The sequence below is a fragment of the Zalophus californianus genome, chromosome 1, assembly GCF_009762305.2.
Source record: "Zalophus californianus isolate mZalCal1 chromosome 1, mZalCal1.pri.v2, whole genome shotgun sequence".
In the NCBI taxonomy this organism is placed as follows: domain Eukaryota; kingdom Metazoa; phylum Chordata; class Mammalia; order Carnivora; family Otariidae; genus Zalophus; species Zalophus californianus.
This window is the reverse complement of record NC_045595.1, coordinates 133910191-133934264: the sequence shown is the minus strand read 5'-3', so window position 1 is coordinate 133934264 and position 24074 is coordinate 133910191. Positions and strand designations below refer to the sequence as shown.

The 24074-nt window shown below is 40.1% G+C and overlaps 1 protein-coding gene across 5 annotated transcripts in view; it reads left to right on the top strand.

Moving 5' to 3' along the window:
* The window catches only part of LAMP3 (lysosomal associated membrane protein 3), a 35229-nt gene extending 16141 nt beyond the window's left edge, over positions 1-19088 (top strand). The window contains exons 4-7 of one of the 5 annotated variants that reach the window (XM_027586061.2): positions 3907-3964; positions 7263-7433; positions 9251-9386; positions 18522-19088. In XM_027586061.2, the coding sequence (XP_027441862.2) occupies positions 3907-3964; positions 7263-7433; positions 9251-9386; positions 18522-18540 (384 nt within the window). In that variant the 3' untranslated portion in view covers positions 18541-19088. Of the gene's footprint in view, positions 1-3906; positions 3965-7262; positions 7434-9250; positions 9391-11781; positions 16383-18521 lie in introns of those variants that run through there. The other 4 variants (XM_027586062.2, XM_027586064.2, XM_027586060.2 and 1 more) reach the window with 4 other exon arrangements.
* Positions 19089-24074: the final 4986 nt, after the last annotated feature.

The window sequence follows — 24074 nt, the reverse complement described above, 5'->3', positions numbered from 1 at the left end:
CAAATTTCAGTGTCCATAAATGAAGCTTTCTGGAAGGTGGCCACACTCTCTTGTGTATGTGTTGGTCTATGGCTGCTTCTGTGCTACAATGACAGAATTGAGTGTCAGCTACACAGAGCCATGAAGCCTAAAATATTTACCATCTGGCTCTTCACATAAACAAGCTTGCCAACCCCCTTTATAGAATAAACTTCAGACCTACTACCATTCAAATTATGCCAAATTCTGAACTCCTGAGTCGAAAAAGAAATGCTTTGTTCTAGTTTAAATAAAAGACAATTTCAGAGTGCCTGGCTGGCTCAGTCCGTGGAGTGTGTGACTCTTGATCTTGGGGTTGTGAGTTCAAGCCCCACATTGGGTGTAGAGATTACTTAAAAAGAAAAAGACATTTTTATTTCTATTCTCCTATTTCCATTTCTATTCCAAAACTCTACAGAAAAAGTGGGCACAATTGTCTAGATAAGACTCATTTGGTATCAGTAGCATAAATTATATAAAATTTGGAATCTCAAGGAAACTAAACATCTGTCTGTGCTTTTGTTTACTTGAGTTCACCTAACAAATGCTTTTCCTTTATCCTAACCATGGACATAAGCTCAGGCCCAGGAAACATTTGGCTAATAGAAGGAAACCTAGATATGAGCTCCGGACTCTGTCCTGTTATGACATTAAGGTGAACTCACAGCAGGGCACCTGGGTGACTCAGTCGGTTAAGTGTCTGCCTTCGGCTCCGGTCATGATCCCAGTGTCCTGGGATGGAGCCCCGAGTGGGGGTCCCTGCTCAATGGGGAGCCCGCTTCTCCCTCTCCCTCTGCCACTCCCCCTGTTCATTCTCTCCTCCTCTCTCTCTCAAATAAATAAATTTTTAAAATCTTTAAAAAGGTGAACTCACAGTGAATGTGAGCACTCTGCCATCTGCTTTGGAAGGACTCACTTTTGGCATTACCCTAGACAGTACTAGTTCTTGGGAAGTAGGAATGGCCCTTCCTATCAGGGCTGGCTTCATGAGCATGTGACTTGTGCAGTCAGCCAGGCCCATACTTGGTTTAAGCTTTGCTGTCACCTCTTGAAATTCTTCAATGATTTTTGAACAAGAAATTCTACATTTGGGGGACGACTGGGTGGCTCAGTCGGTTAAACATCTGCCTTCGGCTCAGGTCATGATGTCAGGGTCCTGGGATCGAGTCCCGCATCGGGCTCCTTGCTCAGCAGGGAGACTGCTTCTCCCTCTCCCGCTCCCCCTGCTTGTGTTCCCGCTCACTCTCTCTCTCTGGCAAATAAATAAATAAAATCTTTAAAAAAAGAAAAGAAATCCTACATTTGGGTTTTATATCAGGCCCCACAAATTGTGTAGCGGGTTCTGTTTCCAATAGATGGTTAAATACGGACAACTGCATTTAGGGAAATGTGAAAGAAAGTTCTTGCACAACAAATTTTTTGTCCATACCCACATATCCCATGGAGGTAAATGTAGGGCAGGATCCTGTAGACCAGATTTTGCTTTGTGTCACCTACAAACAATGTGAATTAGAGGTAGATGCCTAACTCCTCTGAGCCTCTTTGTTCTCAGCTGCAAAATGGGGTGATAATATTTATTCTGTCTCAGGGGGCTGTTCTGAGGATCAAAGGAGGCAATGTAGGTGACAGCATGCACTTAGTAAACTGTGAAGCCTTTGTAGAAATACAAAGCCTTTCCTTATGTGAGGATAGATCAAGGAGATGCCACAGGAAGGGGAAGATTCCAGGAGGTACCCTATGGAGCTCAGAGCTGACCTTATCACTGTTCTCCTGCTGTTCCTTAAAGTAATCTCACACTGCAACCCATGCAATTTCAAAAAACCAAGTCATGCTCATGTCACTGTCCTGCTTAAATCCCATCAGTGGATCCTTTCTGCTCTTAGGATAGGGCAGGGGTCTTGTATCAGTGACCTGGGGCCCTGAAGTCTAGGTCTCTTATATGCTAAAAAGGACCCCAAATAAAGAATAACCTGAATAAATGGTTTGTGAAAACAACCGAAGAAGGGCCTGGGTCACAGATGTTCTCTCTAAATCAAATGGATGGTCCAAGCATATTGTTCACCTTGCCTTTGAGACCCAAGAAGGAAGGAGCCAGGTCTTATTCCTCATCTAGGACCTAGAGCAATGCCTGGTCTAGACTGGATATAAGAGAAGTTAAATGCTAGACGTGGAAACAAGAAGCTTGGGGTCATATCTTCCCCTGCCACCTATTAGGGCTGGGACCTTGGGCAAGTCAGTGAGCCTCTAATTCTTCTCCAAGTTGCTGTGAGGATTACGTAAGGCATGGCAAAGAAGTGTCTGCTCCAGTGCCTGGCATGAGGTAAGGAGCCAGTATGTGGTAGGTGCTATTCAACAAATTATAGGATCTAGAGTTGAGTGTGTCAGTAGCAGTTACCTTACTAAAGCAGTTTGTATTTTTAGAACCCTTATATTGTGTAGGGAATCATCATTTTACCTATAAATAATACACAAATGTACTTGAATATAGTCAAGATTATTATTGTTAAATTTCTTTACGGCTAGACCTGGAACTTCTAAAGGTAATTGAATTTCAGATTCTGATTTTTGTTGCTCTATCATTTTTTTGCACCTTTTACTTGTGGTTAGTTTTCTAATGAATGTTTACAAATAATAACTAAATCACCTACTTTTAAAAACCCCAAAATCTCCTTTTTCAACTTACCCTTCTATATCTCAATTCAATTTCCTTTAATATTTCACACCCTTAGTCTCTCAGGAGGTTATAGGGCTGTTTTGTAATGGTTTGTTTTGTTTTTCCGAAAGGGCAATCCCTGAATAAAATGGGGAACACTGCATAATATTTCTGAACACACCTCCTGGGGTCCACTTCTAGAGAACACCCAGTGATCTCAGAGTAAACCATTTTTTTCCAGAATCCCTTATGGTGGCCCCATCTAACCATTTTGGAGACATGAACCCTTTAATCTATTTAAAGCAATTGATACCCTCCCCAGGAAAATGCATGAAAAATTTTGCATGCACTGTTTTTCCCAGAGAGTTTATGAGCCCCATGAAGTCCACCTATGGTAGCCTTAAAGATGAGTGGTCTCAGGGTGCCTGGGTGGCTCAGTTAGCTAAGAACTGACTCTTGGTTTCAACTCAGGCTGATCTCAGGGTTATGAGACCGAGCTTATCTTGGAGTCTGCTTGGGACTCTCTCTCCCTCTGCCCCCCCCTGCTCTCTCTCTCTAAAATAAATAAATAAATCTTTAAATGCTGAAGTTCTTCCTTTTTTTTTTTTAAAGATTTTATTTATTCATTTGAGACACAGAGATAGAGAGAGAGAGAGAGCATGAGCAGGGAGAGAGGCAGAGGGAGAAGGAGAAGCAGGCTCCCTGCCAAGCCAGGAGCCCGATGTGGGGCTTGATCTGACCTGGGATCATGACCTGAGCCGAAGGCAGACGCTCAACCATCTGAGCCGCCCAGGCGCCTGAAGTTCTTTCTTTAAAAAAAAAAGATGAGTGGTCTCGGTTTTAATCTCTACCCTAAGATATTCATTACTAGTAAAAGCTTAATGTATACCCCTCCAACCTCTCCACCTTCCAGATGTATATGCATTTTAACAGGAAGAAACTTGGCCTAACTGAAGAGACTTTGGACTGGTGGAATGTGATTTTTAAGCTCTAGCAACAAGTATGCAGGAGAAAAATTTGGGACCAAGAGCAAGCCATTACTTATTATTTATTTATTGTGTGGTATATTTACTTTTTTGAAGTTTTCAGACACAATTATGGTTCCATACCAACACACCCCCAAAGCCCCATATCAAGGATTGAATAGCTAGAATCCTGCCTAAACAAAGTTTGTAAACCAGAATCATAAATGTAAAAAAAGATTGCCCAAAGGTTAACACGCTGCTGTTTTACAGGATGAAAATTCGTATTATATCAATGAAGTGAGAGCCTATTTGACAGTCTCAAATCCAGGTAAGTCGTTAGAGAAGGCCATTCCACCAGCAATGACTCTGTACCTCGGGTTAGCTCATTTTTCAGCCCACTGAATTTGCTAATCTTTGATGCTGCTTTGGAGAAACAGACTGAGAGAGGAACCAGGAAAATGCACTCTATCTTTGTATGCTTCCGTTTGCTCATCTGCTCATGAAGGAGGCTGGACTACATTATGTCAGAGATCATTATCAGCAACTCTAGAGAGTTTTGTGACTTTGGGACAGATTTGCTAGTGATGGTGCAGTCTCTTCTGAGCTCCTGGAATCATGCATTCATTCTACAAAAATGTGGATAGTGCCAGCTATGTGCCAAGCCCTGTAAGAGGCAGTAGAAATCCATATTATCCAAACATATGGTCCCTGCTGTCATGGAGCTTACATTCTAGAAGTGGGGAGAGGACCACAGACAGGCACATTAAATTATAATAGACAGTTAAGTAGTGTTAAGTTCAATGAGCAAACACAAGCAGGTTTGGGGGTCGGGGAGGACTGGAAAGATATTTTTAGGTAGGGCCTTTGGGAAGCCCTGAGGAGAGGAAGGCCTCTCTGAAGAGGTGAAGTTTGAGCAGAGAGATAGCCCCATTTGGGGGCATCTGGGTCTGGGGATGCTTTTTTCAGGTGGCAGGAACAACAGATATACAAGTCCTTAGAAGCGAACATGCGCGTGTGTTCAGGGAGCGGCTAGTGCCACGTGTGCCCGAGAGAGTGAGCAGAGTAGCAGATCAGGTTTGAAGGGCATCCAGGCCAGAGCATGTAGGGCTTCTGGGTAAGGCAAGGTGAGGACTTTGGATTTGAGTTTAAAGTATGAAAGGATGCCATTGGAGGGTTTGGTGTAGGGAAATGGTATATCAGATTTACATTGATAAAGATTTAGTTTGGTTGCTGTATAGAGAATGGTCCACAGTGGGGCTAGTTGAGAGAACTCCTGTTAAGGTTTCCATCTAGGAAAGTAATGCTCCCAGTCAAGTTGGGGGAATTTCTCAGAGGGCTCAAATGTTTCTCTGGAAAGCCCAGCCTTTGATAACAAACCATTGCCGGGCACCTTCTCTGTGCCAGGTACTGTACAAAGAATTTTCATGTCTGTTTTCTCCTTCTTAAAATTCTCTTTTGACTGGCTTAAGCTTATCTTATTAAGGAGCCTATACTAAAGAAACTTGCCAAGAAATGAAAACGTGGAGAAATGTCTATTTAAAATACAAGATATATTTTATTGATATTGTTCAAGAGGATGCTGCCCATGATTATTGGTTAAAAGTAAGTAAGATGTCATAGTTGACAACTTATTTTCATATATAGTACCTCACTTAGACAAGTGTACTCATAGAGGCTGGGGAATAAAATATTGTGAATGCTAACATAAATTAGCTAATGTTATCACAAGACATGGCCTAAATTTTAGCCAGGAGTAGGGTAGTAATGTCTCAAGAGGAGGGGAAGGGAAGGTCAGACAGCTAAGTTAGAGGCTGAGAAAGGGGATAAGACAATTCTAGGTCCTAAAAATCCAGGCTCAGCAGTAGCAGTAGGAGCTATAGGAATCACAATGATGATAATTTGCACGTCAGTGGTGGCGGGGGCGGCATTAGTAACAGTAGTTAGTTGTAATTACAGTGGTAATGACTGTTGTAATGTTAGCGGGAGTGATTATAGTAGGCCACCCTGGGATATAACACATGATATAGTGGTGTAGATGGATAATTCAATGCATCATGTAGGACATTTGCACGTACATATGCAAGAGTCTACAGTAAATAGTACAGTGATGGGTGGGAAACACAATAGTGTATTGGTTAAGATAGCAGGCTCTAGAGCCAGACTGCTTGAGTCCCAATACCACTTACTAGCTGTAGGCTCTTAGGCAGATGTTTTGAATTCTCTGACTCTCCATTTTCTTCTCTGTAAAATGGAAACAGCAGAACAGATCTCAAAAGATTGTATGAGAATTAAACAGGACAGGGGTGCCTGGGTGGCTCAGTTAGTTAAGGGTCTGCCTTCAGCTCAGGTCATGATCGCCAGGTCCTGGATTGGAGTCCCACATCCGGCTCCCTGCTCAGCGGGGAGTCCGCTTCTCCCTCTGACCCTCCCCCTTCTTGTGCTCTCTCTCTCTCTCTCTCTCTCTCCGATAAATAAATAAAATTTTTTAAAAAAGAATTAAACAGGACAGTGCCTACAGAGTACTTGCTTGCTTCCTGGCACATAGCAAGCAGACACTTAATGTGGGAGGGAGGCTACCTTAGATACAAGCAAACACACCCACAGAGACAGGAAAGGAGGGAGACTTTCAAGCTCCCTCATTAATAGCCCATGGGTATTCCTTTCAGGCACAACTTTGGTGAATTCATGAAGGTCCATAGTCTGGTCCTCAATCGCAGGAGCTGTCAGCACTCCCTTACATATTGTCTGTCTCTTCAAGGAGACATTTAAACCAAGGTCATGAAACTGATGTATAAAATCAAAATGTAAACATGTACATTTATTGTGCAACTATTTCTTACAGTAACTGCCAAGGGGACTAGACAGTTGGGTCCTCTGGCCAGTGAACTTTCTCCCATTCAAAAAGCCAAGGTATAATCAGAAAGGTGTGGGGTGAATGTAGAATTAGAGCAAATGGAGTTAATTATATGATTAAAATGTTTACCCCATCTGCCTTGAAGCATATGCTTCCTTGAAAAGGGTGTACCTGTCATAAAATAGCACCAGTCCTTGAGCAGGTCTTTCACTCCCCAACAGCACTCTGGTGGACAGAGATGGGCCTCTCCCTTCTCTGTGTCCCTATGGATGGATGTAACAACCCCTCCTAATGATGGGATCAGCCTGTCCTTTTGCTATATTAATACAGTCTGGTAACATGCAGATGTTCCACTTGGTGACTGCGTATGTCTATTCTGATCCAATAAGGGTTCATGTGACTGTCACAGAGAGCAATCTTACTTCTCTTATTTCTGAGGTTTTTGTGGGCACGTCTCTGTAGTTCCCAAGCACTGACAATAGTACCCACCAACTCTGCCCCCAATGACTCAAGACAACTGAAGAAAAACTTCCTAAAAGTTCTCACTTCAAAGTTATCACATTCTAATTTATGTAAGTTTGCCCCCATATACTACATAATACCAGAAAAAAGTCCCTAAAGAGCACCAGAGTGGGTCTTCATGAAGAGAAGGCAGAACCCCCTGAAAGCCACATCTCAATGAAGGCCATTTAACTGCACATGGGCCACCCAGTAACAGTTGATACTCAGTGGATATATGCCAAGTGTCTATATTTCATCCTTGTGTTTTCAGAGAAAATTTACCAAGGAATGAAAAGTTCTGTGGTGATGTTTGAGACTGTGGTTGGGCATTCCTTCAAATGTGTGAGTGAACAGAGCATCCAGCTGTCAACCCACCTTCAACTGAAAACAATGAATGTCCAATATCAAGCCTTTGATTTCGAAGATGACCACTTTGGAAATGGTAAGTCAAGTCTTCATCATGTCACAAACAAAAACTTCAGAGACCCAAGGGTAGTTTCAAGTTGTTTTTTGTGTGTGCAGCTGTCAAAAGGGACAAGAATCACATGAGCTTCCTACAACAGTATGGTTCCACAAAGTTTTTAGGGCCAAGTTTCTCTGGCCAACTTTCCCTCCTGCCATTCCTTTGAGTCAATACCAACCTCAAAATCGGACACTAACCCGTTCATGTCCACGACTCTCCCACAGTAGGATACATTCTCCTGGTATGTAATATTCTGACTCCTCAGGAATATTTGGAGACTTTAAAGATCCTGAATAGTAGTAATATCTAAAATTCAAGATTTCAGAATAGATTTTTTCCCACGTGCAGAGGGAAAAAAGAAAGTTGCAATAATTCAAGACAGAAATGTACTCTGTTGGGCCCCCTCTTCTCGATTATGAGCTCAATTCCCCTGGCTAGAGCTTCTTTGTAGTTGGTGTTAGTTTCTATGCAACTTCTGCTTTGAGTTCTAACCACTGCAGAGGGAAGCAGGTCCTAGGCAGAAGGCCAGGGACAGACCAGGGTGACTTTCTGAAAAAGCTAGATATGTCCAGGAATTGAATTTCAGTTTCTAAAACATTCTTCTCATAATAACTAAGAACATTATGTATATCTCTCAGTTTTCATAAATAGATTTAGCTAGAAGTTTAGCTGTAAATTAAATTTCTGTAATGTGAATCCAACTTCTCTTTGAGTTCCATTATAAAGTCGAAGATGTGCCTACAAAAACCTTCTGATATACTTGCTGGGAAGCATTGAGCAGAGGAAGGATTAAAGTGTTGCTGGCCTCGGATCCCCTGATTTCTGTAGATTTTGTCTGAGTCTTCAAATCTCTGCCTCCGTTTTGGACCTTTACCACAGTGCTAAGACAAAAATACTAAAATTTCTTAGTAGGTGTGGCCCCCACTTTGTCATCTGGTCTCAAAACTTCCAATTTGGGGAAACTTAAAAATTCATGATGAAGGTTTGAAAAGCATCTGTAATTCATCATGTGATCTAAAAAAATAAGGTATACGCTTGCTCTTCCTCCCCCTCTGAACCTCTGTGAAACAGGAAGTGAGCAGGTGGGAAACCTTGTAGTGGCAGAGGTGAGAAATAAAACCTTTCAGCAACATACACTGGCCTCTCTTAGCAGTGCCCATAGGGACATGTAGAAAATTTATCTTTTCATTTTTTCCCTGCCCTTCCTCCCCTTTTCATATAATTATCAAACTTCCACATTCTCAACCCATTTCAGGGAGCTAAAATCCCAGAGTCTGTAAAATGTTTCTCCAGTACCTGGAGCCCCAGGCTGTCTAGTAGCAACCTTTAAGAAGCAGAGTCTGGCTAGAAAACTTTGGCCATGCAATTTGGCACAGGTCTCTGTTGCCAGAGTTGGGAAAACATGGCCCCAGAACTTCCACGGGCTTACGGTTCTGATCCTGACTCTCTAGACCAAACTGATGTTTCCCAAAGTTGGATCTGCCTCCCAGCTACAACAGAATCATCTGGGCCCCACCTCCAATGCACTGAATCGTAATTTCCTGGGTGTGGGGACAGGGTATCTGCAATTTAAGATAGCCCTTAAGTGATCACAAGCACTGCACGTTTCAGATCATCGCATTCACCTTCCCTCGTTTTCACCTATCCGTGTGTCTGAGGCAGCAGGTGCGAAGCCCAGCAGCTGCACTCCACCTCTCACTGGGTTTCCTTCTCTGCGCGGCTGAGGCAGGCAGGCAGAATCAATTCCCAGCATTGCGGCCAGCTTGTAACACCTGTTACTCTGACTTCAATTGCAGCGGATGAATGCTTCACTGACAGAAACAGGAGAGAAAACCCTGTGGCCGTGGGCCTGAGTATCGCAATACTGCTTGTCGTTTTGCTAACAGCATGTCTGGTGGCCAACAAGAGGCCCAGTACAGGATATGAACGCATGTAAAGCCCCACCTTCTTCAAAATGTGCTAGGTTAAGGCCTTGGGAATTCTGGCTTCATATTCAGCCTGAAGTAAAGGGATCAATTTTTCTAGTTGCCTATCCCACCCTCCTAATCCGATTAGCAAACCTGGCTTTCTACCGAGGGGCCAACGGAAGGCTACAAAAAGGTAGCCCCCACGGCACTTTCTCCTGTTGCACAGGGAGACTGTGCCGTATGGGCTTGAATTCCACTCTCCACACCTGATAATACAGGGCTGGCTTCGAGAATTAGGGACAAGAGGCGGGGACATGAGGAAGGTGCTTGGGGGAAGGAGAAAGCAAACACCTAAAGGGAGAATTGTAAGAGAGACATTTTCAAACTGCACTGATTTTTCTTACACATTTTTAAGAGTCTCAGTATCCAGTTTTTAAAAAAATTTTAGTTTTAAAAAAACAATCCATTTCGAAATAGAATCTAAAGTGATTCTAAACTCTCGGATTTTGCCCAGTTCCTGATTTACTTGAATTACAGAATGGTGTTAATAGACTATTATTTTTAAAAAGACATTATATGCTATTATAATGCATTACTAGTAAAAAAAACTAGATAACTTCCCAACATTTCATTTTTTAAAATGTAAAGCACACACCAAAGATCTTGGCAAACAAAAGAGGTTCCATAAATGTTAGTTCTCCAATTTCTTCACCTTCATTTGTTCTCTGTCTCCTTAACATTTTTTTTCTGCTTTGTCTCTGTTTTTCTTTGATCCTTAGTCTATCCTTGTAAATTCGCTAATTTGGGCCATTGTGGGGAGGGGATGAAGGCAAAGCATCAAAACAATCAGGAATCGCAAACAGAACAGGTAGATCTACCCCAGATTATTACCACTTTCCTCTTAAGCAAACATTACAAAAAAATCATAAACCAGGAGATTCCTGATTGGGAAAGAGTGATATGTGAAGGAAAAATTCTATCAAATATGGCTTGGGATGTTATTCATGCTTTTCTATTACATTGTTTAAAGAGGAGAATTGAGACACCTGGATGGCTCAGTCTGTTGAGCCCGTGACTCTAGATCTCACCTCAGATCTTGACCTCAGGGTCCTGAGTTCAAGCCCGGCCTTGGGCTCCTCACTGGGTGCAGAGCCTACATTAAAAAAAAAGTAAATAGGAGAATTGAGGTTTTTATTTCGGAGGAAAGGGAGGGTAATGGGCTTCTGGGTGTTTTTAATTGCTTTTACTAACAGAAGTGTTCTTGTTTTTCTGTATTTGCCAGAGGTGCCATTCATTGTTTTTTGGTGGTTTTTTTTGTTTTTGTTTTTGTTTTTAACAGGAAGTTTATGAAACTTGGCAACAGCTCTATAACCACTGCTTATCTAGGGCATGTTCTGGCTCTCCCTGGAAAGATTTTAGCTCTCTCCACTTTCTCAGAAGTGAGGGGGTGGGGAGGGCACACAGCAGCTTCAAGAGAGCTTCAAGAACCCCTAAGACGTTTGGAGTGTCAGGACATTCCTGTTTGCCCCGTACAAGAGATTTTGACGATAATCTAGGCTGTGAGGACCCGATGTTCCCCAGAGGGACTCAGGTTTGCCAGCGAGGGTTTGCTTTGGAGAGATGCCCTCTCTCTCCATCTCCAGCAGGTCCCTCCAGCAGGTCCCTCCAGCAGGCATCCACAAATACCCCGCTCCCCCTCCCGTTTCCAGCTCCGCCTCAAGTGTACTCAAGAGCTTCTATACGGCAGAGCATGAGTTGTTTATTCACCGTGCCACTGACCAGCCTGTAGAATGGACTAAAGAAAGGTTACTCTTCTAGTGTGGGGGAATTTCCATGGGAAAAGACGTGGAGTTAAGAATCAAGAAGAGGGGGGATAAGGCAGTTCACATAAGTTCAATTTTCCTTTCTACCATCTTCGGTGAGTTCTTTGGAGTGACAGCTGCTGCTTAGAGTCCTGTTATCTACCCCCACCCCCCACCCATCCCCGCCGCCAATTATCTTTTAAATTACCGTGAATTAACATTCTAGTAAGCAAAAAGAGCAAAGGTTTCATTTGGAAAACTAGTACCTAAAGCCCGACTGCGTTCCTGCCCCGCAGTTCTGCCCACCTTCTGCAATGACTTCCGGGGAGGGTCCCGGATTGCGACTACCACTAGCTGCTGGTCGGGAAGTAGCCTCCTCCGCCCCTGGGTTCCTCTGGTGCTGCCTCCGAGTCCTAGTCTCACGGCTGCAGTTCCTGGGGTCCCAGGCTTACTGCAGAGTGCTGCAGGTCGCTTTCCGGGGCCACCTCTCCCTCCCCGCCCCGGGCAGCCCTTCGGGGGGCCTCAGCGGCGGGCAGTGCTTGCCCCTTGCCTTTAGTGCACCTGCTGCTTGCCCGTCCAGCGGGTTTCAACTCCATTTTTCTCTTCTGCCGAGGGTAGAGCATCCTGAATTCACCCCTCTCTCTACAACCCACCCAGAGATAATAGAAACCTTCACGAACGCCCACCTGGAGATAACCTATCCATTGTTAATTTTGATGTATTTCCCTGGCATGAATATTGTTTTACAAAACTGGAGCATACAGAGTACACAATTTGGAATCCTTTGTTACCTGCGCATCATAAGCATTTCTCCATGCTATTAAAGGTGCAAAGTGTCATTATTACCGCTGCTATGAATACGCTATCAACATTATATAATAATTTACTTAATTATTGTGTGGTTGAGAGTTTTTATTGTTTTTAGGTTTTCACAAATATGTTGTGATTAAAGAATTACATATGAATTACAAAACAGACAAGACATTGATTAACAAATGTGTATAAATGTGTGCCTGAATTTTGGTTTTGCCTCATAAACTGTTAAAATGGTTATAATTTATTCTGCAGTACTGATTCTTAATTTTTAACTGATCTCAGACATGGTGGGAAGAAAGGCCCTAATTTACCCAAATGCTATTAAAGGAAACAGAATGTCATGGATGAGATGCTCAAGAACGAGCAAGATGAGGGTTGCGCCTGGCTGGTTCAGTCCGTGGAGCGTGCAACTCTTGATCTTGGGTTTGTAAGTTCGAGGCCTACATTGGGTGTAGAGATTACTTAAAAATAAAAAGTCTTAAAAAAAGAAGAATAGGCAAGATGAAAATAAGCTCTATGACCACTATGCAAAATTACTGCAGCAAAATAACATAAGAATAATATTAGAGCAAAATATGGCTCTAGAGTTTTAGTTTTGCAAGATGAAAAATGTTCTGGAAATGGATAGTGGTGATGGTTGCACAAAAATGTGAATGTACTTAATGTCACTGAAGTATACACTTAAAAATAGTTAAAATGGTAAATTTTATGTTATGTTACCTTTTACCTCAATTAAAGGAGGGAGAGTTAGAAAGGAATATAGTTGACAAAATACAAAGAAAACATAACTTAAGGAACAGAGAGAAATCCCTGCCAACTGGTCTTTGCTGAGAATCAATAAGAGTGTGAATTCCATATAACCAGAGTTCATGGATGAAATGTTATAATGAAAGAGTGAGGTGAATGGGAGTGAACTGATGGACACTTCATTTGTTTTCAGTGTTTTGCTATTACAAATGATGCTGTTGTGAGTAACCATGCACATAAATCATTTCATATACAAGAAGGTGTAACTGTATGATAGATTTATAGACCCATAGTTGTTTAATGCTGTAATGAAAGAGTGAGGTGAATGGGAGTGAACTCCTGCAAGTGAACAAATTGAGTATCAAAGCAACACCCAATAATATATAGAAATAGTAAGAGGCAGAATTGATAGAGCTGAAAGGTGAATTATCTTCATGGAGAGAATAACTGAAATAAGCAGTTAATGCAGATAAAAATTAAGATTATGACATTATAGGGCAGCTGTTAGGTATGGAAGATATTCAGATCAGCTAACGTAAGGATAATTGGCGCCTCTGACGTAGAGAGTTCAAAAACAGAAGGAAGATAAATTTGATGGTTTCAGAGATTTTCCTTAAGATGAATAACTGAAGTTGCACATTGAAAGAGCATAGTGTGTACCAGGAAAAAAACTGACACAGAAAGTTTAGCATTAAGACACAGCCAAACTGAGCTATAGAACTTTAAAGATAAAGAACTCTTTGGACATATGAATTCTCCCTCCCCTCTCAAAAGAGCAAATCACCTATAAAGGGGAAAGTTAAAGTTGGTCTCAGATTTCTTTACAATAACATCTAAAGCCAGCAAATAATAGACCAATATCTATAAAGTCCTAAGGGATAGAAAATGTGACCCCAAAATATTATTTATTAAGGTAATAGGCAGATAACCTCAAACATGAAATAATTCAAAGGATACAACACCCCCCAATGAGCTCTTCTTCAAGATAGTGCTTGACCATGAAATTGGGTAAGATCAGAGAGAAGCCACATTATAAACAAGGATATAAACAAATCTTTCTCAGGAATAGAGAAGCCACACTTAAAAAAGGCATTTTATCTATTTAAATAGTTAAATATAAAAAGCATTAAACAACTATGGGTCTATAAATCTATCATACAGTTACACCTTCTTGTATATGAAATGATATATGTGCATGGTTACTCACAACAGTATCGTTTGTAATAGCAAAAGACTGAAAACAAATGAAGTGTCCATCAGTCTGGGACAGATACATCCCACAACAGGATACAGTTATAAGTAAGATTGAAAACATACATATTTATGTATGTATAGGAAAGTTACCCAAAATATATTACTGGGGCACCTGGGTGGCTCAGTCTGTTAAGCATCAGACTCTTGGTTTCAGCTCAGGTCATGATCTAAGTGTGGTGATTGAGCCTGGCCTCTGACTCCACCCTCAGCTCAGAGTCTGTTCAAGATTCTCTCTCCCTCTCCCTCTCCCTCCCCCTCTACCCCTCCCTCCACTTGCACTCTCTCTAAAATTAATAATATCTTCAAAATGTATTGTTAAATGAAAAAAAAGCATAATGTACAATAATAGTGAGAAAAGGAGGGAAAAATATATTTTCATTTTGCTTATATCTGAAACATTGGAAATACATATAAAAAGCCAAATGGTTATGACAGGGGCGACTGAGATGGGACAAGGGTGAAAGTAGAACTTCCCAATGTACAGCACTTTGTAGTATTTTGACTTTGAATTGTGAATGTGTTATATGTTTGAAACAATATTTTTTAATCATAGGAATGACAGTTATCAAATAGAATTGAAATAATGTAAACCCAAACAATGATTAAAAAAATAACTTATCTATTCAAAATTTGAGTTGGGAAGAAGAGAGATAGAAGGGAAACTACTCGTGCTCATCTTTCAAAACACTGTCAATAGATAATGTCTAAATTGGAAACACAAGATAGAAAACACAGAATGTCTGTCATTTACTTCATAACCCTCTTAATGCATTTCATAATCCTTTAGTGTGTATTTATAATCTCTTTTTTGGACCTTAAAGGGATCTTTTATGAAACAATACTTCTTGTGACAAAGATACATTTATTTGAAGTTTGGTAGCTGTCCCAGTTTTGTTTTAGCTTTTTTTCTTCTATGAAATCAAGTTAAATGAAAATCAGCAATTTTGGTAAAATAGCACTTGCATGATCCTGTATTAATACAAGTACTTGTATTTATTTTTCTACCCATCTGTCCTTGTAGTTGTAAAGAAAGATGCCTGAAGTTATATTGGTTCATGTTTTAGCAAGGATAATTTCTGGGTGGGTGGTTTTCAGGTGATTGGTTTTGTAAGGAGCCCAGGGGAGGGTGGCCCAAAAGGTACCACAATGGCATATTGATTATTTTGAATTGAAGCTTCTTGGGAAACAAGGACATTCATAGATCCTCCTCTGTCACCTGAAAGCAGGAAATAAATCTCCCATATGAAAGCTACCCTCCCTGTACTAAGAAGTAAAAAGACATCCTTATCACCTGAGAAAGGATCTTTAAAACCAAGAAAGCTATAGAAACAAACCCTGTTACTTTTTACTGATCTGCCATATCAACACAAATTCCACTTAGAATTCTTATTAATTGAAACTCCCAACATCTGTTTTCTTTATCCTGTCAATTCCTCACAAATGTGTTATCTCTTTTGTCTAAAATGTATCAAAACTGCCTGCCTTGGTCATTTCTTTGGGTGTCAATTTCATTATTGGCCCTCTGTGCACACATAATAAAACTTAGGTTTTTTCTCCTATTAATCAGTAATTCTTAAACCAGTTGGAGGAATCTTGGAGGAAAGAAGAAATTTCTTCCTCTCCTACAGTTTTTACTTTTTTGTGAGCTTTCGTAAATCATCTTAATTATCTATAATGAGAAAATACCATTTTAAAAAAAAAGGAATAATGTTTCTTTACGCATACACCTGAGCACGCATATGTACAGAGGAAGCAAATGCCTTCAAGGTTTGCAGTGATTCATTCAAGTGGAAGGACTGCGGTGATTAGATAATTATTTTCTTTGTGTACTTTTTTCTACATTTTAAAAACATTTAAGCAATGTGACATTAAATAGTATAAAACTTTACGGAGAGTAAAAGTTGCTCTCTATGCCCACCCCACCCCTTGCCCAGCATCTTGCCTCTTTTCCCTTCAGGCACACACGCACATTTGTTTGGGTTCATGCAAACCTCCGCAGATCTTAGCGAACCTCTGCGTCAGCACACTGAGATCTACCACCTTCTTTGAAGTGTCTACTTTATATTCTACTGTATGGATATGCCATTTAAAATCCTGGATGGATATCAAGGTTGTCCACTTCATTCTCATAAAATGAGATTATTGTAACATTTCTTTGTGTAATTACATGAATATGTCGTTAGTGTAAGTTCCTGGTGGAATTACTTTAGGGTATGTGTTTTACATTTTGTTTTAATATTTTTGTATTTTTTTCAAATCATTTTAATCAAATTAACTTCTTAATTTGTCAATATTCTTTTTTATCCAAGAAATACACATTTATTAATATGTATCTGTAACAGGGGTGCCTGGGTGCCTCAGTCAGTTAAGGGTCCAACTCTTGATTTCAGCTCAGGTCATGAACTCAGGGTCGTGGGATTGAGCCCTGTGTGGGGCTCTGTGTTCAGCGGGAAGTCTGCTTGAGATTCTCTCTCTCTCTCTCTGCCCTGCCCCCACCTCATATGTGCGTGCTCTTTCTCTCTCTAAGTAAATAAATCTTTAAAAAATATATATGTAACAAAATTGTATACTCCAAAAGGGCTTATCATGAAAAGCAACATTTCCCTGTCCTTCCTCTAAGAGACAAAGTACTTTTAACTAATTTTAATAATTTCTTATGGTAACTATCTCAAAAATTCTTTTTAAAAATGTTAAAAAGCTTTCTTATCTCTTAATATATTAGCTTTAAACTACTTATTACGGCAGATAAGGATTTCATTCTTACACCATTCCTTTTATGGTTATATCACTGGTTTTTGCTAAATTAATAAGGTATATAGTATTATAATTATGAAAATATTGTCCACTGCCATGTCAAATAGTGTAGGACAAGCACAGTTCCTGTCTTGTACAGATTTGTTGTTTCCTGGAGTCTCTATCATTCCCTTTCCCCTGGTCCTTCCTGGTTCTTTTTTCTCTGACCTCAGGTGAAAATTGATCCTTGGTTCATTTTGATATTGGTTTATGCAAGGATCTCATGGATATATTCTCTTATTTATCCTTTTTCTTTTTCTTATAAAATGTTATTCAAATATTTGAAATTTTGATTAAAAATTTTCTTTGCATATGGTTTAAAACTAAGATGATATGAAGCTTTACCTTACAAATCCTTGCCCTCACCTTGCCACCCATAGGCAATTACTTTTATTGGTTTATCATGCATTCTTATCCTTCCAGGTTTTCTTTAAGTAAATGCAAGCAAATATATCTTCATTTCTTCTTTATTTACACAAAACATTGTAGTACTATATTCATTTTTCTTTGCATTGCTTTTTCCCCCTTGACATATACTGGAGATTTTTCTTTTTTTCTTTTTTATTCGAATTGATGCACAGTGTTACAGTAGTTTCAGGTGTACATCATAGTGATTCACCATCTCCTATGCTATGCTGTGCTCACTGCAGGGATAGCTCCCATCTGTCACCAGACAATGCTATTATAATATCATAGACTATTCCCTGTGCTGTGCCTTTCATCCCTGTGACTTATTCATTCTGTACCTAGAAACCTGTATCTCCCACTCCTCTTCACCTCTTTTGTCCAGCCCCCCAGCCCCCTTCCCTCTGACAACCATCAGTTTGTTCTCCTTATTTATAGGTCTGATTCTGCTTTTTATTTGTTTATTCATTTGGTTTTTTTTTAGATTCCACATATGAATGGAAATCATATGGTATTTGTCTTTCTCAGTCTGACTTATTTCACTTAGCATTAATACCCTCTAGGTCCATCCATGTTGCTGCAAACGGCAAGATCTCATCCTTTTTATGGCTGCATAATATTCCATCATGTGTGTATAGTGCATCTTCTTTATCCATTCATCTATTGGCCCTTATCTATCCTTGAATAAGATATAGATATAGTTCTCTACTTATTTGTGTTCAATCACATTCCCTCGTTTCCTCAGGGCTCTCCATCTTTCTCCAATTGAGACTGATTATATTTTAAATGAACTGAATAAGCACTCTAATGAAATAAAAAGTTTTGACAAATTTATAAACTTTCATTCTTAAGCTCTCATGAATATTTAGGTCTGTTTTCTAATATTTTTAGCTCATTAAAAGCACGTTAAGTGTAGCAAAAATGTTTTACATTTTTTAAAACATGGATAAACATCACATGTTTTCAAGAGATCATGTGTAATCTAACAACAGTCTCTTATGTAAACACGGTCTACTTTGCAGAGAGCACACCTGGAAGAAAACGGGTCTAACAATTATTAAATATCTAATAATTGCTGAGAAGATAAGTTTATCTTATTTAATTCTTCAACAGTTTTACATATTATTTGCTTACTTTATGAATGAGGAAATTGCAAGATTCAAGAACTCATCCCAGTTCACAGTTAGTGGTGGGATTAAAAGTCAAGGTGCATTGTGTGTCAAGTATACTCCAACTTAAAGAAACCAGTCATATCCTTCCCACTCTAGTCTGCTTTCTGGTCTGTCCTCACCAAACATTACCCGCTATATTGTATTTTCTCTCTCTCTCTCTCTCTCTCTCAGTGGACGAGTGTTCATCTGACTACACAATTGTGCTTCCTGTGATTGGGGCCATTGTGCTTGGTCTCTGCGCTGTGGGTTTGATTGTCTATGGACTCCGCCTAAGACACGAATCATCTGGATACCAGAGAATCTAATTGGTGCCCTGGGGAAAAGAAAACAATGGGGTTTAGAGAATTCTTTCATCGGTTCCAGGATGTTGGGACGTCCCTTAGAATTAGTCCTTTCAACGACGTAAACCACCATCTTTCACAAAACCCAAGTCATTTCTGATTGAAGTTCAAGCAGCAAATCAATTTCTGCATATTTTTTGTTCATTTTATGAAAGGCCTAGTGAGCTGTTTCAGAGTGAATTCCTGTTTCACAGAGAAAATTTCCTTCAAAATATTTTAACCATTCTAAGTCAACATTTGAGATATGTTAAATTAACATAATGTATGCAAAGTGGTATATGCTTCCAAAATATAAACTAAAATATCATTTGTAATTAATGCTACCTGTGTACATTGGGGATGTTATTTTATCCTTCATCTTTCCCATTAAAAAAATGCCTCAGCTTTGTCTATAAAATGGACTCCTAGCGCTTTTATTTTCCATGTTTTCTATGATATACATATGTCTGATGACCTACTTACCTCTTCTTCCACTTTAGTTAAAAAAAAATCATCAAAAAACCCACCATATCACAGGTTGTCTAGGTTTGATGTGACACCAACAAGAGGAACAAATCAACTTATACTCTTGATGACTCCTGCAGAATCACTAGAGACTAAGAATTCAATGGCTATGGACAACAGAATTCACTAATCAGCAAGAAACAATAGCCCTTAATTTTTGTACGCATCTATGCCAGACACTAGGCTAAGTTTAGATCCATCCCATATAATTCTCACAACTTATAGATGAGTAAAGTCAGACTTGAGGAAATTAATCACCTCCATGTCAACCAGCTCACAAGTGGCAGAGCCAGAATTTGACTGCCAGTTGGTCTGATGGCAAGATCTCTGGCCTTTTCACAGCACCGGTGCACTAAGTGCTGCCTGAAGCCTCACACCAGCACAAGCTCCTTTTTCACAGAGAAAATGAATTTCTCCAGAATTATGAGCGATTAGGAGACACAAAAGGAGGACTTGGTGGGTAGTGAAAGAGCTGATCTTTCATAAAGTTCTCTAGCTCCTTGAAGGAGACTGAGGGGCTCTATAAAACAAGGGTTTTTCATTCGTATGGGATTGTGCGGCTGTGGCTCTAAAGATGAAGGAATGGAGGAAACTTCTCAAGTCATTTTTTATTTCTTTGAAAAGAGAGACATCTTCCAACCTCCAACCAACTTTTCTTTCTTGAATGTAGATCCCCCCCTTGTGGTAACTTGCTTCTTCTGCACTGTTACAGCCACATTTTCTATTCTAATTCACTTTATTCTGTAGAGCAACCTGCCAAGAATGGTACTCCTGCTTGTTTTTACAACTAAAGGAAGGAGCTGAGTCTTCTAACAGAAAAGACCACATACCCCTAGCATTCTTTAGGAAAGGAATAATTCAGGTCACCCTAGAGGACATGTTGACTTTCCTGGCTTGTTCTCTTATGAGTCAATAGGGTTAGCAAGGTCCTCAGTTTAGTCTTAATAGAGTATTGAATTGTAATAAAAGTTTTTGTAATAAAAAACCTTATTTTGCAGGGGAATTTATGTCATTCGTGTCTTATAATTTGATTTTTGTGCTATAAAAATTTTTGTTTACCAACGTAGTGGAGGTTGTTGCTTGAATCAATATGTTAAATCATCTTTCTATAGTTCATTTTGTTCTATTCTCTACTGCCACTTTATTACTAGCTAGAAAGACCTATTTGAGAGAATCTGAATTTTTGAGAAGGAAACCACATTAAAGTTATAAATTAAATCTCCCAACTCTTAGACCAGACTAACTGACTAGATTACTGGTTTACTTAAGTGCTGCCAGTTTATTCATCCATTTATTCATTCATTCAACCAACATCAATTAAGGACTTACTAAATGCCAGATACTCTGGTAGGGGCTCAGATAAATAAGAAGTCCTATATTCACTGTATTAGTCCTGTACAGCTATATAACAAGTTAACTGAAAACTTAGCAGCTTAAAACAACACACATTTATGATCTCACGCAGTTTCTGAGGGTCAGAGATCCTGGAGCAATTTGCTGGGTGGTTCTGGTTCAGGCTCTCTTACTAGGAGGCAGTTAAGCTGTTGGCAAGAGCTGTAGTCATCTGAAAGTGCAACTGGAGCTGAAGGATCTGCTTCCAAGTTCACATCATGTGGCATATCTATAGGAATGCTCACAACATGACAGCTGACTTTCTCCAGGTGAGTGATTCGAGAGAGAGAGACTGACCACCTACTCACAAAAGTTATATACCATCACTTGTGTTGAATGCTATTGGTCACACCAACCATCTCTGGTACAATGTGGGAATGAAGACCAGAAGAGGTGGAAATCAATGGGGGCCATCTTGGATGCTGGCTACTCCGGGTCCATTGTCAAGGTTGAATTACTGGTTTACTTTTTGCGGGCAATTCAGGTAAGTAAATTCCAGTATGTACACTAAGAAAAGTGGCTTAATAGGAAACTATACAAAAGGCAATAGGATGGGGCACTTTCTAGCCTGCTACCAACTCTGCCACAAGTATAGCACCTCCCCAGGAGAGCAGCCCCTCAGCCCCTCATGCTAACAGTCTATTGACCAGCTGCTGCTCAGGCCGACTTGCCTTTTCACCAAGGCTGGTTGTTGGCTTATTGCTCTACAATGTTAACTGATAGCTTTGCCTCAAGGATTTGTTAACTCTTCGTCATAATATAATCCAAAGAGATCTGGACCACACAGATATCCCACAGGATATCACACTGAACCATTACTTTGATGCCATTATGCTAATTAGACAGGACAAGCACAAAGCAATTATTATGTTGGAAGCCTTGCCAAGACACGTGTATTCCAGGAAGTAGGAGGCAAACCCGATGAAGATTAGGGACCCAGGGGATCAGAGGCATGCCAGATATCCCCTCCAAAATAAAATACAGATAGTTTGCATCTTGTATCCTTTCCACAAAGAAGCCATAGAACCAGGTAGGCCTTTTTAGGGTCTAGAGGCCTAGACATTCCACAGCTAGGAAAATTCCTCTGGCCCATTTACCGGGTGGTATAGAAAACTATCAGTTTTGGGTGGGGCCCCAGTGGGAGAGGGCCCTACAGCAACTCCAGGCTGTAATGCAATCAGCTCTGCTGCTTGAGCTACACAGTCAGGCAAACCTCATGTTGGAGGTATCAGTGGTGGGTAAAGGTACAATATGGAATTTTTGGCAGACTCCAGTGGGAATTTCATAACACAGGCCCTGAGCATTCTGGAGGCCATGCCATTTGCTGCAGAGAAATAGATGCCCTTTAAGATACAGCTCGTGGCATGTTCCTGGGTCCCAGAACACTTGACTTCGGGACATTGTTACCACATATCCAGAATTGCCCATGTTGAGCTGAATTCTGTCAAATCCACTAAGTAATGAAGTCAGTTGTAAAATGGGTAACTAGGACAGAGGTCAATAAATTACAGCTCGTGGTTTGGCCACCTGTTTTTGTAAATAGTTTTGTGGAGTACAGCCATGCCCATTTGTTTATGTATTGTCTACGGCTGCTTTACAACAGCAGAGTTGATTAGTTGTAACAGAAACAGGTCCCCAAAACTTAGAATATTTACTTTCTTCCCTTTTACAGAAAATTTGCCAAGCCTCTGGGTAGTTAAATGTTATAAGAAACTGCTGAAAAGTTTTCCCAAAATGGTGTTTGTCTTTATCTGGCTAATTTTACTTAGCATAATGTCTTTCCATGTTCATCCATGTTGTCGTAAGTGGCAGGATTTCTTTCTCATAGATGAATATTATTTCATTGTGTACATTTATACTGCATCTTCTTGGTTCATCCAGTCGATGGACACCTAGTTTGGTTTCCATATCTTGGCTATTGTGAATAATGCTGCAATGAGGGTGGAAGTGCAGGTATCTCTACAAGGTACTGATTTCCTTTCTTTCAGATATATACCCAGAAGTGGGATTGCTGGATCATATGGTAGTTCTATTTTTAATTTTCTAAGGCACCTCCATACTGGTTTCCATAATGGCTATTTTACATTCCCACCAACAGGGTACAAGTGCTCCCTTCTGTCTACATGCCCACCAACATTTGTGATCTTTTGTCTTTCTGATGGTAGCCATCCCAACGGGTGTGAAGTGATATCTCATTGTGGTTTTGATTTGTATTTCCCTGATGATTAGTGATATTGGGCACCTTTTCACATAGCTGTTTGCTATTTGTATGTCTTCTTTGGAAAAACGTTTATTCTGGTCTTTTGATAATTTTAGGTTGGGTTATTTGGTTTTTGCTATTTTTTATAATTAATGAACAGCTTGCATCACTTCATTTTATTTTTTTAAAGATTTCATTTATTTATTTGTCAGAGAGAAGGAGAGAGAGAGAGCACGAGCAGGGGGAGCGGCAGGCAGAGGGAGAAGCAGGCTCCCTGCTGAACAAGGAGCCCGATGTGGGACTCGATCCCAGGATCCTGGGATCATGACCTGAGCCCACAGCAAACACCTAACCGACTGAGCCACCCAGACATCCCTATTTTTTGCTATTGAGTTGTATGAATTCTTTATACATTTTATGTATCAACCTGTTGGTTTGTAACCCTCCTGGAAGCTTCCCAGGTGCAATCTAAATTCAGCCCCCAATTTTCTCTTGCATTACAGTTCTATTTTTCTTATTGATTTGTGAGAGTTACTTATATATTAAGGAAAATAGCCCTTCATCTGTGATAAGAGTTATAAAATTATTCCCAGTTTACTGTTTGTTTTTTCCTATGTATGTTTTGCTGGGCAGAGTTAAAAAAACTGAATTTGATTAATTTTCTTTTATAGTTTGAGTACTATGTTACACTTAGAAAAACCTTCCCTCTTTTAAGATTTCCCATGGTGGGGCGCCTGGGTGGCTCAGTTGGTTAAGCGACTGCCTTCGGCTCAGGTCATGATCCTGGAGTCCCGGCATCGAATCCCGCATCGGGCTCCCTGCTCAGCGGGGAGTCTGCTTCTCCCTCTGACCCTCTTCCCTCTCGGGCTCTCTATCTCTCATTCTCTCTCTCTCAAATAAATAAACAAAATTAAAAAAAAAAAGATTTCCCATGGTGTTTTCTAGCCTCTTTTATGCTTCCATCTTTTATATCAATCTCTTATTCTTTTAGAACTTATTTTGATTTTAGGTGTGAGAAGTAAGGATTCAACTTCATTCCCCAGAGAGCTAGCTACTTGTCCCAATACCACTTCTTGAATTATTGAGTCTTAAAATCTAGAATGTATGTTGAATTTTACTAATGACCTGTTAAACATCTATGAACATAAGATTTTTTGTTTTAAACTATTAATAAGATATTAATTATATGAACATTGAATCATTTCTTGTAACATCATCCATTTCATCCAAGTTTTCAAATTTATTTGCTTACAGTTGAACAAAATTAGTCTCCTACAAATCTATAAT